The sequence below is a fragment of the Strigops habroptila genome, chromosome 8 (assembly GCF_004027225.2).
Source record: "Strigops habroptila isolate Jane chromosome 8, bStrHab1.2.pri, whole genome shotgun sequence".
Taxonomy (NCBI): domain Eukaryota; kingdom Metazoa; phylum Chordata; class Aves; order Psittaciformes; family Psittacidae; genus Strigops; species Strigops habroptila.
Window position 1 is genome coordinate 35,420,831 of NC_044284.2, and position 16,503 is coordinate 35,437,333.

The 16,503-nt window shown below is 61.6% G+C and overlaps 2 protein-coding genes across 4 annotated transcripts; one reads left to right on the top strand and one right to left on the bottom strand.

Moving 5' to 3' along the window:
• The first annotated feature begins 6 nt into the window (after positions 1–6).
• On the top strand, positions 7–8,507 carry ECEL1 (endothelin converting enzyme like 1). Its single transcript, XM_032920122.1, has 17 exons — positions 7–756; positions 2,411–2,479; positions 2,640–2,750; positions 3,308–3,400; positions 3,650–3,774; positions 4,172–4,394; positions 4,531–4,629; positions 4,730–4,804; positions 5,284–5,387; positions 5,586–5,644; positions 5,806–5,857; positions 5,970–6,037; positions 6,131–6,255; positions 6,537–6,602; positions 6,830–6,925; positions 7,464–7,540; positions 7,780–8,507. The coding sequence occupies exons 1-17, from the start codon at positions 13–15 to the stop codon at positions 7,877–7,879; spliced, it is 2,286 nt and encodes a 761-aa protein (XP_032776013.1). The 5' UTR covers positions 7–12; the 3' UTR covers positions 7,880–8,507.
• A 120-nt stretch (positions 8,508–8,627) lies between these two features.
• On the bottom strand, positions 8,628–16,226 carry LOC115612119 (intestinal-type alkaline phosphatase-like). Of its 3 annotated transcripts, XM_030496028.1 has the most exons (21): positions 15,997–16,226; positions 15,286–15,402; positions 15,011–15,126; positions 14,763–14,937; positions 14,494–14,666; positions 14,286–14,420; positions 14,137–14,206; positions 13,887–14,021; positions 13,581–13,772; positions 13,323–13,439; positions 11,908–12,108; positions 11,257–11,373; positions 11,026–11,141; positions 10,634–10,808; positions 10,323–10,495; positions 10,100–10,234; positions 9,937–10,009; positions 9,717–9,851; positions 9,406–9,597; positions 9,159–9,269; positions 8,628–9,072 (listed from the first exon to the last, which is right to left on the bottom strand). In XM_030496028.1, the coding sequence occupies exons 1-21, from the start codon at positions 16,067–16,069 to the stop codon at positions 8,810–8,812; spliced, it is 2,994 nt and encodes a 997-aa protein (XP_030351888.1). In that variant the 5' UTR covers positions 16,070–16,226; the 3' UTR covers positions 8,628–8,809. The 3 variants fall into 3 exon arrangements, with proteins under 3 accessions (XP_030351888.1, XP_030351887.1, XP_030351889.1); XM_030496027.1 differs by lacking the exon at positions 15,997–16,226 and having other exon boundaries at positions 15,286–15,910; XM_030496029.1 differs by lacking the exons at positions 13,581–13,772; positions 13,887–14,021; positions 14,137–14,206; ... (4 more) ...; positions 15,286–15,402; positions 15,997–16,226 and having other exon boundaries at positions 11,908–13,084; positions 13,323–13,407.
• Between the last annotated feature and the right edge of the window lie 277 nt (positions 16,227–16,503).

The following is a 16,503-nucleotide window of genomic DNA, read 5'->3' on the forward strand; positions in this document are numbered from 1 at the left end:
CCATCCCCAGCCATGGAGAAGACCTACTCGTTGACAGCCCACTATGATGAGTTTCAGGAGGTGAAGTACGTGAGCAAGTACCAGAGCGGCACCCTGCCCAATGGCTTCGCCCTCCAACTGGGCACTGGAGCCAAGAAACGTCATGGGGGGCTGCCACGCTGGAGCCGCCGGGAGGTCTGCCTGCTCTCAGGGCTGGTGTTCGCTGCGGGGCTCTGTGTCATCTTGACATGCATGTTAGTCCTCAAGTACCTGGCAGCTGAAGGGGACAGCTACTGCCTGGAGGGGTGCCAGGAGAAGAAGGCCTTCCTACGGGCATCCCGCTTCCTCAGCGCCAACATGGATGCCACCATCGACCCCTGCCAGGACTTTTATTCCTTTGCCTGTGGTGGCTGGCTCCGGCGACACGGCATCCCAGAGGACAAGCTGGTGTACGGCACCATTGGGGCCATCGCTGAGCAGAACGAAGCCAAGCTGCAGGCGCTGCTGAGCCGCCCTGTGCGGCGCCGAGCTCCTGCCTCGGCTGAGAGGAAGGTCAAGGATTTTTTCCGCTCGTGCCTGGACAGAGCTGAGATTGACCGGCTGGGCCCACGGCCCATGCTGGAGGTCATCGGGGAGTGTGGCGGCTGGGATGCCCCTCCAGGCCGCGGGGACATCAACGAGCTGCTCTACAAGACACAGGGGGTCTACAGTGCTGCCGTGCTCTTCTCCCTCACTGTCAGCCTAGACGAGAGGAACACCTCCCGCTACGTCATCCGGGTGAGGGCACCCTGCCCCTCGGGCTGTTCCCACCCCAGCCACCCCCCTCCACCCATGACACCACTCTGGTGCCACTGTCCTTGTTGCGGTGGCACTGGGCGGGTGCCCAGTGTGTGGGCTTAGCCGCAGCAGGCAGCTGGGCTGGGGATGGCCCCTGTCTCTGAGGACCCCCCAATCTCCCCATTGTGGAACCCCTGTGTCAGGCTGCCTTGGGGTGAGACTGGCACCTCCAGGACAGGGCTGGGGGCATGGGCAGGGGGATGTACAGAGTGAGAGAGTGTTGCCCAGCTGGATGCTGGGGACAGCCCAGAGTGCACCATGGCTGGTAGCCAAGCCCCTCACCTTGCCACCAATTGGTACTCAGGGCAAACCCTAGGCAATGATGGGGATACCTGCCAGCCCCACAGCACTGGGTGAGGGTGCCATGGCATTTTCCCATGGCTTTGTCAGCCTTCCCCGCTCCTGCCAGCCCCTGTCCCTCACCCTGTGGTGTGACCAGGGCATGGGTGGGCTTTGTCTGGGTGGGCAAGCCTCAAGCTGCTTTAGTGGGTGTGTGGTGGTGGGCATAGTGATGGGCATGGAGGGCCGTAGTGGGGGCACAGCAGGGTGGGCATGGAGGGAACATGGGGATGGGCACAGCAGGGACATGGTGAGAACATGGCAGGGGGGGCATGGTGATGGCACGGTGGGGACGAGGTGTTTGGGATGGCAGGAGCACCGGGGGCGGAGGGGGGGGGCAGTGGTCCCTGTGAGATGATGGGCTCCCTATTCTCTGCTGGGGTATGTGAGCAGGGCCGAGCTGGCGGGCCGCGCCTGTGTACACTAGAGGGAGCGAGTGTCCCGGGGAAAGGGTGCGGGTGTGCGCGTGGTTGACAGGGTGGGCGGGCGGAGACGGGTGAGCCAGTGCAGGGTGCCGGCGCTTGGCTGGGGCAGCGTGTGAGGGTGTGATTGGGAGCGGGTGTGCGGTGGGTGTGACATGCGTGTGTGAGGAGCCTGGGAGAGGGTCCTTTCTCTGTGCGTGTGTATGTGAGGGCTGTTTGTGCGGCAGTGCCTTTGTGGGGAGCCAAAAAGGGTAAGATTTGTGATGGGGAGGAGGAAAAGAAAGGGGAGAAAGGCTGGGGGATGCCTGTGGGTGTGCAGGGCAGTGCTATGGCTGGTGGGGTGGGACACGGGGGGTGAGCCAGAGAGAAAAGGGGAGGGTGCATGTCTCTGTGTGTGTGTGTGTGTGCATGGAAGGAGGAGGTTAAACTAGATGGTGCATGCGTAGGGGGGTGAGCATGCACAGGTGTGTGTCATGAGGGGGGAGTTACAGATACGTGTGTGTACACATGTATGAGCGTGTTCAGGTGTGCGTATGTATTAGAGGCTGTGCCTACAGGACAGCAGTGCGTGTGTGTGTGTCTCTGTGTGGAAGGGGGACCGCGGGGCAGGGCCCTGCCTTCTGCCCAGCACTCCCAGCCCATCGCATGCTGCCTGCTGCAGCTCCATCACTCTCTGGCAGGAGGGAAACTGGTGTACAGGACCTGCCCATGCCCAGGGCTGACTCCTGGGGCACCAGGGGTCCTGGGGCACCAGGGTCACCCTGCAATATGAGGGAAGGTGAGGGATGCATTGCTCAGCACAGCCTGCCCCAGCTCACCCTCTCCCCTCTCAGATCGACCAGGATGGGCTGACTCTGCCCGAACGGACCCTCTACCTGGGGCAGGATGAGGAGAGTGAGAAGGTGAGGGGGGGCCATACCAATGCCCTGGAGACACCAGGAGAGGGACCAGCACGCTGCGTTGGGTGGCAGACAAGGGGCACCCCACTGCCAGCAGTGTCAGGGGCTGGGGTGCCCACAGGGCAGTGTGGGGTGGCACTCAGCATTCCTTCCCTCGGCACAGATCCTGGCTGCATACCGTGTGTTCATGGAGCGGTTGCTCACCCTCCTGGGGGCTGAGCACGTGGAGCAGAAGGCTCAGGAGATCCTGCAGTTGGAGCAGCACCTTGCCAATGTGAGGCGTATGCCTGTCCTGGCTTTCGGGTGCCCCTGTCCAGACCTTGGGCAGCCAGTCACAGATTGTAGGGGATTTCCATACATGGTCCTAAGGAACCCCATCCCAATCCCTTTTGAAACCTCCATTCCCAGCCCTTGGGGATCTTCATGCCTGGCCCTTGGGGATTCCAGCCCCTTAAGGACCCTGTGACAGAGCCTCAGAGACCGCAGCCCCAACATCTTAAGAACCCCGAGTTCCAGCCCTTCGGAAAACCACTCCAGCCCTTTGGGGTCCCCATGTCCAGTCCTTGTGAATCCACTCCAGGCCCTTGAGGCCTCCATGCCCAGCTCTTGGGACCCCAGTCTAGGTCCTGGGGAAACTCTGTGCCCAGTCCTCAAGTACCCCAACTCCTTGGGGACCCTATGACCAGCCCCACTATCAGCAGAAGGTTCCGAGGGCAAGGACCCAGGAGGGCTGTGGGTCAGTAGCCCTCCTTGTTCCAGAGCTGTGCTCCATCCCTGTGCCACCCACAAGGCAGGCAGCAGGATGATGACAGCCGTGCCCACCCCATGCAGATCACGGTGTCCGAGTACGACGATGTACGGAGGGATGTCAGCAGCATGTACCACAAAGTGACCCTGGGTGAGCTGCAGCGCATCACCCCCACGGTGAGTACCCCTTGTGCCCAGCTTGCCACCCATATCCCCCGTCTGCCCTGTGCCCCACAGTTGTCCCTGTCCCCCTGCTCCATGCCCTCACTGCCCCTCAGGCCAAAGAAGTCCACTTGAGGATGATGAATCCGCCCTGCACTTTTCTGGGTGGGAAGGGGCAGTGGGAGGCCAGAAAGCCTCTAGGGGGGTCCGTCCAGGGTGGTGCGGAGGAGGGGTCCTTGTGCCCCCATGACAGTGCCCTGGCAGCTCAAGTGGAAGCGCTTGCTGGACCGCATCTTCCATGACAACTTCTCGGAGGAGGAGGAGGTAGTGCTGCTGGCCACCGACTACATGCACAAGGTGTCAGACCTCATCCGTGTGACACCCAGCAGGTGAGATGGGCTGGCACCCCCTGTGCGCCAGCATCTTCCTCAGCCTGGGTGTTGGCGGTGTGGGTGGGCACAGGGTGGCTGTGGCTGGTGTCATCGTTGTCCCCCCCCCCATCTTAAGGAGGCCAGGCTTGGCAGTGGGCACCCCAGAAAACTCCTGGGAGAAGTCACTGTCTTGAGTAACCTGGTCATGCCCAGCCACCCGCTGAGCCCCTCCATGCAAGAGGTCACCAGATCCATTACGTGGCAGGGAGGGACATGGTGCCAGCCTGTCCCTGTGCCCTCACAGGCCATGGCCACCCCCATGGCCTGCCCGGACCCTGGTGCTTGCTCCCCACCCTCCCTGTGTGCCTGGGGACATGACCGGTGTGGGGGTCCTGATCTTGCCCCCCATCACCAGGATTCTTCACAACTACATGCTGTGGCGCATTGTGGTGGTGCTGAGTGAGCACCTCTCCACCCCCTTCCGTGATGCCATCCATGAGCTCTCCAAGGAGATGGAGGGCAATGAGAAGCAGCTCGAGCCAGGCAAGATCTGCCTGAGCCAGGCCAACAAGCACTTCGGCATGGCCCTGGGTGCCCTTTTCGTCGAGGAGCATTTCTCCTCCGCCAGCAAAGCCAAGGTAGGCGATACTGCTTGTGGGCACAAAGCCACCACATCCCTCCTGTCACCTTGCCAAGCCCTACCTACTGAGGGCTGTCTGGTGGGGTGATGGGTGGTGAGGACACTGTGCCAGCACCTGCGGTGACCTGCCATAGGTGCAGCAGCTGGTGGAGGACATCAAATACATCCTGGACCAGCGCCTGGATGAACTGGATTGGATGGATGAGGAAACACGGAGAGCAGCCAGGGCCAAGGTAGCAGCCCCCAGCACAGACCTGTGCCCTTGCCCCCACCATGGCCCGGGGGCACATGAGATGTGAGCCTTGACACCCCCCACCCCCATTTTGCCCACAGCTCCGGTACATGATGGTGATGATCGGGTACCCCGATTTCCTGCTGAAACCAGAGGCCATCGACAAGGAATATGAGGCAAGGGGTGGATCAGGGTGGCAGGGGGTCGTGGGCATGTGGAGCGGCAAGATGTTCCCTACATCTGCCTCAGGGTCTGCAGGGACCAGGATGAGGAGATGCCACCCCCAAACAAGCCATCTCCTGGTAGCCTATTTTGCCCACCACTCACATGGCCACAGCCACACAGGCAGTGCCATACCGTTCCTGGGTCTGGGATGTCTCCTTCCCCACATCGCACTCTCCAGAGCTCAGCCCTATCCTCATCCAGGGCTGGGGATGCCAGCATGGCCCAGGGACCCCATGGAGTTGATGGAGATGCAGCTGGCCATGTGGGCACACAGCATGGGACGTGAAGACATACTCATCCAGCCTCATTCAGCCCATGGCCACAACCCTACATCCTCTGCCCCCAAAGCTCACGGGGGTGGGAGGATGCCCTAGCCCTGCTCCCACGCTCTTGGGGCTGGCGTTCCCCCTGACATGGCTGTGCCCCCCAGTTTGACGTGGATGAGAAGACCTACTTCAAGAACATCCTCAACAGCATTGCCTTCGGCATCAGGCTTTCAGTGAAGAAGATCCGGCAGGAAGTGGACAAGTCCGCGTGGGTATCCCCTTGCCCTGGGGGGACATGGGGGCACAGCATGGCTGGTCCCCATGCCCGGTTACACCCCACAGGGTGTAGGCAGGAGGGCACAAGGCAAGCTGGGAATGCCCCCCTGTACCTGAGCTGTTCAAGGGGGTGACATTTCCGTGCCCCACTGGGGCCCCTGCAGCCTGGCACCACTGTCTCTCCTTGTAGGTGGCTGTTGCCTCCCCAGGCGCTGAATGCATATTACCTGCCCAACAAGAACCAGATGGGTGAGACACTGCCCAGCCCCCCCGGATCAGCCCCCCAGGGTGGGGACCGTGGGGAGGGCCTGGGGTAGTGGGCATGGTACAGGGGCCTCTGGCGCCGGGTGATGCTGTGGGTGGGTACAGGGCAGGGTGCCCCCAACTGCAATGCTCTCCTGTGTCCCCAGTGTTCCCTGCTGGCATACTGCAGCCCACCCTCTACGACCCTGAGTTCCCGCAGTGAGTGTGGGGCTGGGGAATGGCTGGGGGGTGCCAGGGCAGGGGATGGGGTCACTGCCATCCCTGCCAGCACTGTGCCTTCAACCTCTCACGTCTGCTCCCTTCCCAACAGGTCGCTGAACTATGGTGGGATCGGCACCATCATCGGGCATGAGCTGACCCATGGCTACGATGACTGGGGTGAGTAACCTCCCACCTCATGCCATGTGGGATGTGGGTGGGCAGGATGCCTGGGTCCCTTGGTGTTACTGGTGGTGGTGGTTGCCTTGGCAGGGGGGCAGTATGACCGGCACGGGAACCTGGTGCACTGGTGGACAGAGCGGTCATATAGCAAGTTCCTGAAGAAGGCACAGTGCATCGTAAACCTCTATGACAACTTCACTGTCTACAACCAGCGGGTGAGATACCCCTCGCCCACTGGGCAATGCCCTGGCACACACTGCCCCATGGCGGGTCCTTGCTGCTCCATCACTGGGGCTGGGTGCCTGCAGGAGAGAGCATGGCTCTGCCCTGCCCAGTCCTGAGACCCAGCAACTCATCACACCTCATCTGGGAAATTCCTCTGGACATTGGGTGGGAGCAACTGAGGCACAGCCTCGGTGCCAGGGTGGGAATGAGGGGATGCCTGGCTGGGGGGGGGGCATCTCTGCTTACCCCATTGTCTCTCCTCTCTTGGCAGGTGAACGGCAAACACACGCTGGGGGAGAACATCGCTGACATGGGGGGGCTCAAACTCGCCTACTACGTAAGTGTCCCCTCATAGGTGTCACAGCTCTGGCAGGGCCACAGGGTAGCTGCTGATGGCATCACCACTGAATTGTCATGAGACCACCCCCCAGCCCCACCTTGCTCCCTGCAGCAGGGAGTGGGCATGATCTGGCTTGCCGGTTGCTGGGAGTTTTGGGAAGGGGCAATTCAGGGCAGGTTTGGGGGGTTGCCCAGGCCATGCTAAGGGCACCCTCTGTTCTCCAGGCCTACCAGAAGTGGGTGCGGGAGCACGGCCCCGAGCACCCCCTGCACCACCTGAAATACACACATGACCAGCTGTTCTTCATTGCCTTTGCCCAGGTGAGCCCCTGCCCTTCCCACATGTGGCATCTACTGGGGGAGTTGGGGGCTGTCACCCTGTGTGGGGCCAGTGGCCCCAAAGGACAGGGTGAGAGCCCTGAGGGGCTCAGTGCCCATGGGCAGGAGTCGGGCTCAGCTGCATCAGCAGGTCCTGGACTCAGGGTAGAGGGCTCAGCCCTGCAAGGAGCACCCTGCACTGCCCCACTGCTCCTGCGGACCCTAGAAGAATAAATACATGCCCCCTCATCACCTCCAGAGACCCCACAATAACAAATGCACATGACCCCAAGCTTCTAGGAGACCCTACAGCCAGGCAGCTCACAATCCCTGGAGACCCTACAGTAACAAACATGCCTCCACGCTGTCCCAGCCCATCTATACCACATACACAGGCTCCCAGGAGACCCTCCAATAACGAGCACAACCAGGGCATTGCTGCCCTAGTACCCCAGCAACCAGAAGGGCATCTGTGCCCTGGTGGGTGCTGGGACCCAGGATGCCCCATCCGGCTCTCCCGTGGGAACCTTTCTCCCTGCAGAACTGGTGCATCAAGCGGCGATCCCAGTCCATCTACCTGCAGGTGCTGACAGACAAGCACGCCCCGGAGCACTACAGGTACTGGTTGGTCCCAAAATGGGGGGGGGATAATGGTGGGTTGCAACCTGCCCCGTAGCTGGTGGTGCTGTGTAAAGTGGAGTGGGCACCCTTTGGGGTGCTGGCACCAGCAGGCTTTGGGTGGGCATACTTAGGCATGGGGATGGGTGCTGCTGGGCTGAGCAGGTGCCTGACAGGGGCCCATGGCAGTGGCGGGGGGCACAGTGTGCCCAGCTTTGAGTTGCCCCCTCTCCCGGCAGGGTCCTGGGCAGCGTCTCTCAGTTTGAGGAGTTCGGACGGGTTTTCCACTGCCCCAAAAACTCACCCATGAACCCAGTGCACAAGTGCTCAGTGTGGTGAGGCCGATCCCCCCTCGCAGGCTGGCATCCCCCATCCCCATCCCTGCCATAGTGCCACCCTGTGCCTGCTCCACACCTCTGCCCACCTCCCCCTCCTCCTCTCCAGGCAAAGGGGGCACGCCCGGGTGACACAGAGGGTCACCCCCCACAAAGATAGGCACCTGCTGGAGGGGTGGGGACAGTGGGGAAACACTTGGGGTGAGCATAAGCTCCCGGGCGGAGTCAGCTGCTCCCTGCCCATCCCCTTCCTATCTCCCTGCCCTGCACACTGTGGGGGTCCTGAGTCCCCAAGGAGGAACAAGGGCATGCCCAGACTCCTGTGTACCCCCTCTTCTGTCCACCCATCCCAAATCCTTCACTCAGCCCTACCACATCCAGCCCAGCACCAGTCGAGAGAGGGAGAGCAAACCAGACACATCGTGGGGCTACCCCACTTCAAAAGCCTCCCCCTGCTTGGTGCCCTCCTGAGCATCCCCCATGCCAGCCCCATCCTTTTCCCGCATCAGCCCTGCCAGTGGGTGGGCAGAGCTTGTGGCCGAGTGATGCCAGCCCGCCCTGGAGCATGGGGACACAGACGCCCGCTGTATTTTTCGCTGCTATTTCTGGTCAATAAAGCACTGGATATGCCAGGCGGTTGCAAGAGGCCGTGGTGAGGGGACAGGCAGCAGTGGGCAGCACCCCCAGCCCTGCCTGCACAGCATGGGGACCCACACACCACTAAGACTGTGGTACACCACACCACGCCTGTCTCAGTAGCATCATATTCCGTGTTTATTAAACACCAAGCACCCTGCGCGGGTGGCGTAGGGCCCCCCCATGCCTGGATATGGTGCCTCATGACTGCCCTGTCCAGATTGGGGGTGCTCTAAAAAGCCACCATTCACTTGTGGGTGCCGCAGCAGTGGGGAGGGGGCAATGCAGGGCTGTGAGGTCAGTGGAAGAGGGGCAGGAGGAAGGTGGGGACGAGCAGGGCCAGGAGGGTGGTGTGGCATCCAGTGGCAGAGTTCCGCTGCTGGCAGTCGACATAGGGCTCGAGGCAGGCGGCATAAGCCATGGCATGGGCCACGTAGGTCTGCTCCTGCACCCCGTGGAAGAGGTGGGCCATGGGGCCCTTGGCCAGGATGGCCACATCCTCACCGCCATGGGACTCTGACCCGAGAGGCACAGCCGCCTGCTGCACGTAGTTAAATTCACCTGGGGAGGGAAGAGAAGGAAGTGAGGGGAGTAGCAGCGGCCCACAGCCCCGTCCTACCCCCCGACCATGGTCCCTGTGCCCTCACTGGCTGTGGATTCGTTCACATCAGGCCGAACAGCGCCCACGTAGCCCGGCCCGTTCCCGTAGAGGATGGACGTGTAGCTCTTATTGTCAGCAGCTTTGCCCGGAGCCAGACCTGAGGAGAGGGCAATAGTGGGTAATCTGCCAAGAAACCCCCATATCACCCCTTCAGCTGCAGCCAGGATGTCCCAGAGCTGGCAGCGCCTGGCATAGGGCTGTGCCCCACTCTTGGCGGCTGGGCAGAGCCCTACCGAAGATGGAGGAGCCACGCAGAGTGTAGCCACCAAAGCTGAAGACATGTGAATGGTCAGCAGTGACCACAGTGAGGGTGTCCGCCTCGTCTGTCAGGGTGCCCGCCCGGTCGATGGCCCGGTCAAATGCAATCCCATCCGTCAGCGCCTTCTGGGCTGCACCTTCGTGGTGGCCATGGTCGATCCTGCCACCTGCAGATGGACATCCAAGGTGGGCTGGGTACTGATGGCAGCACCCCCAACTCATAACCCTATTCCGGACATGGGACTCCCTGCTCTTGCCCACCCCAAGGGCGCCAGCCCCAACTTACCTTCCACGAAGAGGTAGAAGCCTTTGGGGTTTCTGCTCAGGATGGTGATGGCTGCCTCTGTCATCTCAGCGAGTGATGGGTCCAGGGTGGTGTTACGTAGCAAGTCATACTTCATATCCATGGGTTCAAAGAGACCTGGGAGGGGACACATTGGGGACGGTCTCAATGCCTGCATGCACCCTGGCAGCTGTCAAATCCCGGCACATGGGATATTTGTTACCCATCAAATAAGTCACGCTGGGGTCAGCAGCAGCAGCCAGCATCTCTGTCCTGTTCCAGACATACCGGGCACCCTGTGGACAAATCCCACAGGGGGTTAAGTGGGTGCTGGACCCCATGAGTGGGGATGGTGGGCAGAGGATTGTCCCTGCTGCATCACCCACCGGCCGTGCCTCCAGCCACATGTCGATGAGGTTTTTCCCGTCCTCCCGTATCCCATTCTCTGTTTCATAGGTGGGATATTCGGGGTCCAGCGTCCCTGCGGGGGTCATGTATATCCGACCACCCCCCATGATCACCTGGAGGGAATGAGTTGGGTGCAGTGTTAGTGGGAGTGCCTGGGGGGGATCTGCCCCTGCTCCTTCCCTCCCATGCACAGGAGCTCACGTTGATGTCAACGTTGTGGACCAGCTGCCAGGCGATGTCCTTGCAGCCCTGGAGACGGGCCTCCTCGGGTATGCTGGCATCCGCGTACCAACTGCGGTCCACCACATGGGCATAGGCCCCCGAGGGTGACGCGTGCTGCACCCGTGTTGTTGTCACGATGCCCACCGCCTTCCCTGCAGCCCCCACACACATCAGGCCCCAGAAAGGTCGACATGGTATCCCCCACCACCAAGCCCTGGGATGCTCATGGCAGCCCCTGGTGTGACACCCCTCGTCCCCTTGGGGTTCCTCCCAGCCCTGCACCCCGTTACCGGCTTTGCGTGCTCGCTCCAGCACCGAGACCACCTCATTGCCTGCCGTGGTGTTGCACTGCGAGAGGCGGGCAGCTGCACTCACTCCCGCTGTGTGGTAGTTGCCCTTCACCCCGCAGAGGTAGGCTGTGGATGTGGATGCGCTGTCAGGGACAATCCGGTCCACACTGTATGTCTGACGAGGACACATGCCAGGCTCAGGGCAGGGGGGCGGTTGGCAGAAGCACCCAGTGGGCTGCCCCCCCTCCCAGCACCCCACGCCACACTCTTTCGTTGCTTACCCAAGGACAAGTGTGGGATGAGCAGGCACCCCGTTCACCCCATATGTGCATCTGTGCCAGCAGCCCCATTGACATCACCCTGGCCCCATGTCCAGCCTGATGGGAGCTTACCTTGGAAAGAGCCACGTAGGGGAAAGAATCCAGGGCGAGGGGGGTCTCAGGGCCCAACTTCCCCTGCTGCTGCCCGTTTAGAATGCGGGTGGCCGTGATGGAGGGGACCCCGAATCCTGGGTGAGAAGAGATGGTCCCAGTCACCCTCTGGACCAGGTTCCCTCCCCGCATCCCGCTCCACGTGGCACTGTCCGTGCCAGCCTCTCTGCTGGGTGTGCCAGTGGGACTCACCATCCCCGAGGAAGATGATGAGGTTTTTGGCTTCGGTTACCCTGGGCTGCAGCTTGAAGGAGGCCTCGATGGCTGCAGCTGCCTGCCTGTTCCAGAAGGCTGGATCCTCCTCCTCCACTGGGACAGGGCAGTACCTGTCAGTCCCAGCTCACCAGCACCTGCATCCCTGGGATTCCTGCATCCCGGGGGTACCCACATCCCTCCAGTACTTGTTCTCTGGGCATCCCCATGCTGAGGACTCCTCTAGCATGGACCAAGTAGCTCAGGGTGTTGTTTGGGGTGGGGGGAGACCATGTGGGCTTGCACCCACTGCCTGGCTCAGGGGTCCTGGGGCAGGGAAGGAAAAGGGCAGAGAAAATGGACACAGTGGGGAGTTATCTGGTAGGTGGGATGGGGCCAAATCCATGGCAAGGGGGGATGCTACAGCCACTTCCCCAAGACCCTCCCAGCCCAGAAACAAGCAGAAACCTGACCCCACACGGAAAAACCAGTCCAAGTACCCCAGGAAAGCAGGGGTAAAGCCATTAACACTTGCAGAGCTGGAAAGCACCTGCTCCTCTCCCCAAACCCTCCCTGTGGCCAGCCAGGCTGGCACCCTGCCCGATGCCCTGCTACAGCCAGTCAGGCACCCATCCCCATCCTTGTCCCCACCTGGGATGACAGCAGTGCTGAGCTCTGCCCAGAGGGCCAGGCAGAGGATGAGGAGTGCCAGGAGCCGCATGGTGAGATCCATTACCACCACTGTCAGTGTCTGCATTTCTAGCAGATCTGGGGAGGGACTTTGAACTGGTATCAGCCCTTGCAGGGTGTGTGGAGGCATTCGGCATATCAGTCTCTGATTAGACCCGTGTCCTGCCAGGCAGCCAGCACAAAGGCCATGGGCTGGGCTGCTGGCGCCTCCATGGTGCTGCTGGTGGAAGGATGGACTTGGGGCACAAACAGATGCAGGGGGCAAGAGGATGGGCAGTGCCTGCCAGGCATCACTGCCTGCCCAGCCTACAGGGCTGTGGTGCCAGGCAGGCGGATGCCCTGGCCTGGGGTGTCACAGACAGTGCTGAGCATTGGACCTGGGGCAATGGGGGCATCGGGAGCACCTAGGGTCACTCCTGTACCAAGCACAACACTTACTTGTGCAATAAATCCACGGATGTGGACTAAAACCCTGCTCCTTGCTCAGCCCTTGCAGGGAGGTACCAACCCTTGTGTACTGTGCCCCTGCCTGGCAAAACTGGGGGGCAACATGGCCTCCTCTCACCCTCATTTCATCTCTTCCTTCACCCCAATGCTTTCAGTGCTGGTCCCAGGGGAGGAACTAGGAGCCATCACCACCTGGGGAAACTGAGATATGGGGCAATGCCTGAGGAGGTGACCGCTGCTGCAAATCCTTGCACTGTAGTTGGAGTCAAAAACAACTGTGTTTTATTGAATTCCTTGATCCTGGCCATGGCGGAGACCCAGCTGCCAAGACCCTCGATGGGGTGGCTTGAGGAGTGGGGCAGGCAGCCAGGGTTGAAGTGGGGCTTGGCTGGGGGCTCTCACTCTCAGCCCCCCACCACATGGGCAGCCACACAGAGGGCCAGGAGGGCAAGCAGGGGCTGTGGGGAGCACAGGGTGCCACGGGAGGCCCTGCGGGCTGCCCTGCATCCAGGCTCAGCAGCGTAGGGCTCGAGGCAGGTTGCATAGGCCATGGCATGTGCAATATAGTGCTGCTCCTGCACACCGTGGAAGAGGTGGGCCATGGGGCCCTTGGCCAGCACCACCACATCCTCCCCGCTGTGGGTCTCCACCTCCAGGGGCACAGCTGCCTGCTGCCTGTAGTCCTTGTCCTCTGCAGGAAAAATGGGGCTGGGGGCAGCAGGCTCTCCTACCCATCTCGGGGATGGATGACACCTCCCATTACCCCAGAATTGGGGCAATTCCTGCCCAAGTGACTCCTGAACCACATGGTACACGGGGACCCCATGCAGCTCCAGTGGCCATGCCTGTAGGATGCTGCTACCAGCCACCCTGTGCCCCCATCCCATCCCATCTCATCCCATCCCATCCCATCCCCAGCAGACTCCTACCTGCAGTGCGGAGGCTGGGGGCTGGGCGGCCCCCATTGCGGATGCTGTAGCCAGGACCATTGCCATAGAGGATGCTGGTGTAGGCTTGCTTGTCCTTGGCTTTCTTGGGGGCCAGCCCTGGCACAGGGAAAGACACTGTCACCCCTGTCCCAGCTGGGTACCTCTTCCCAGCTCCCAGTCACAGCTGGCTCAGCCTCCAGTGGGAGTAAAAGAGGGAGATGGGAGCAGGGATGCTCACTGCCCCTCCCTGAGACCTACCAAAGATGGAGGTGCCACGCAGCGTGTTGCCCCCAAAGGTGAAGACATGGGAGTGATCAGCTGTCACCACAGTCAAAGTGTCAGAGGGGGAGGTGAGCTCGCTTGCTCGTGCCACCGCCCGGTCCAGCATGACGGCTTCCATCAGTGCCTGCTTGGCCCGGCCGCTATGGTGGCCGTGGTCAATCCTGCCACCTGCACAAGGAACATGGCCATCACCCTCTTCCTGGTCCCGTGGGATGCCCACCCACTCCAAAGACCCACATCCCACCCCAGCCTCAGCCATGCTGCCCAGCTGGGGCTACTCATCTTCCACAAAGAGGAAGAAGCCTTTGGGGTTCCTGCGCAGGATGCGAATGGCCTTCTCCGTCATCTCCACGATGGAGGGGTCTGTGGAGGTGTTGCGGTTCAGCTCATACTTCATGTCCTTGGGCTCGAAGAGGCCTGGGGAAGCAAGGTGTGGGAGACGTCCATGATGGGGCTGCTTTGTGCTCCCACCAACACCCCCAGAGCAAGGAGGAGGAGAGGTTGCTGGCAGTGCCGGCAGTGATGCTCTTACCCATCAGGTGGCTTACAGAGTCATCCTCTACTGCATCCATGCCCTTCTTGTCCCACACGTAGCGGGCGCCCTGCCAGTGAGAACAGAGCTGGTGCCAACAGCCCATGCCCCATGCCTGGCATCATGTCCCATCTGCCCAGCTGTGGTACCTGCTTGGCACTCAGCCACTTGGCAATCAAGTCGAGGCCATCCTTCCTGGTGCCATTCTGAGCCGGGTCCTCTGGGTACTCGGGGTCTGCGGTCCGCTTGGGGGTCATGTACATCCTCCCGCCACCCAGGATCACCTGCTGGGGAGCTCAGCAGACCCTCCCAATGTTCCCTGTGTCCCCTCCCTCCCATGTCCGCTCCCCAACTCACGTTGATGTCTGTGTTGTGCACCAGCTGGTAGGCGATGTCCTTGCAGCCATCCCGCAATGCCTCCTTGGGCATGTTGGCGTCGGCGTACCAGCTCCGGCTGGCCGAGTGGGCATAAGCTGCCCCTGGGGATGCATGCTGCACCCGCGTGGTCGTCACGATGCCCACCGACTTGCCTACAGAGTGGGCAAGGGTTTACAAAGGAGCCTGTCCAGCCCTGGGATGGCCACGCCATGGCAGGCTCTCCTTGTTGTGTTGCCTGCTGCTCCTACCTTCCAGCCTGGCCCGGTGCAGGATGGAGTCCACCTCATTGCCAAAGGTAGTGCGGCATTTGCCATAGACAGCTGCCCCACTCAGCCCCAGCGTCTTGGCATTGGCCTTCACCCCACAGAGGTAGGCTGTGCCTGTGCCAGCGCTATCGGGCACCTGCCGGTCGATGGTGTAGGTCTGGAAGCAAGCGGGGGACAGTGGGGTTTTGGACAGGGGCAACTGGGCAGCCCCCCGGCGCTGCCCTGCTCACCTTGGCCAGGGCCAGGTGGGGAAATGTCTCCATGGCCAAGATGTTCTCCTCGCCCGAGCCGCCAGCCAGCTGCCCCTTGTAGATCCGAGCTGCCGACATGGTGGACAGCCCCATGCCTGCAGGAACCGCAGTGTGGGGTGGCAAGGGGCTGGGGCCTGGGACAGTCCTGGCCTCCCCAGGCATTGCCCTTCACTGGCTGGGGAGAAGAGGACCTGCACCAGCCCAACCTTCTCACCAGCTATGTCCCCTGCCTGGCTGGAACCTGGGGGACTCACCATCACCCACGAAGAGGATGATGTTTTTGGCCCGCTGTGCCACTGGCTGCAATGTCAGGGCTGACTTCAGCCTCCTCCTGGCCCCTTCATTCCAGTAGCCTGGGGTCTTCTCGGCATCTGGAGGCAAGAGCAGAGCTGGGGATGTGCAGAGGCACTCGGAAGCCTGAGGATCCCCAGAGGCATCCCCCCCGGGGACCAGGGTGGGCATCTCCACCCAAGGTGAATTCAGCTGCTCTGAGCTCCCTCCATGGAAGAAGAATCAGAGGGACCAGGAGCCCTTCGGGGATCAGCCTGGTCTTTGGCAAGCTCAGCATTGCCCAGAGCTCATCTGCAAAGGGGGAAACTGAAGCAGAGTTTGGCAGGGAAGTTCCTTGTGCCTCTCAGCAGAAGGGCTGGCTGAGGCATCAGCCCCCTTCAGGGAGCGTGCAACATCTGAGCAACCACAGCTGGTTGTGGCTATTGAGCCAATTGATCCCAAGCCTGTCAGGGGCGAGGGGCAGCAGGGCTGGGGGAACAGGGACAAGGCCTGCTTTGGTGGGGACTGAGACAAGCCCATTCAAAGGTTGGGGTCTCAAACCACCCTGAAGTGCCTGGGAGGGTCTGCAGTTGCTGGTATCCCATAAAGAGGTAACAGGGTCCCCAAAGAAGTGACACCAGCCCCAGTGCCCCCCATCAAGGGCTCCTACCCCCTTTTCCCATGTCCCCTGTCACCTGAAGTCGCAGCGGCGAGCTGGGCAAGGAGGCAGAGGAGAAGACAGGTTCCAGGGAAGCGCGGCCACCCCATGCTGCCCACCCCAGCTCTCTCCTGGAATGCTGCCTGTGTTCAGGGCGGGGGGACACAGCCCTTTATGGCCCTTCCCTGTCCCGCCGGGCGGGCCCCTCTGCAGGTGAGACGATGGGCTGATAACATTCAGGGACTATCTCCCAGCCCTGCCCAGGGCCCTCCCTGTGTCCCCAGCCCCCTTAGGCCATCCCTTCCCCCCACCAGCGAGGGAGGACCTCCAGCCCATCCCTCGGGACCAGAGCACCCAGGGGCACCCAGCTCCCATGGGGCGGCTGCCTGCGGGACCCCAGGGAGCGGCAGGGAGGGCGCGGGGCAAAGTGCTGTTTTGACAGGCTGAGCTGGGCTGGGCTGGATTGGCCTTGTTTCCAAGGAGGGGGACATCTTGCCTTTGGTATCAGTGTCCTCAGGTCCTGTCTCCCAGGGGACGCAGTCCC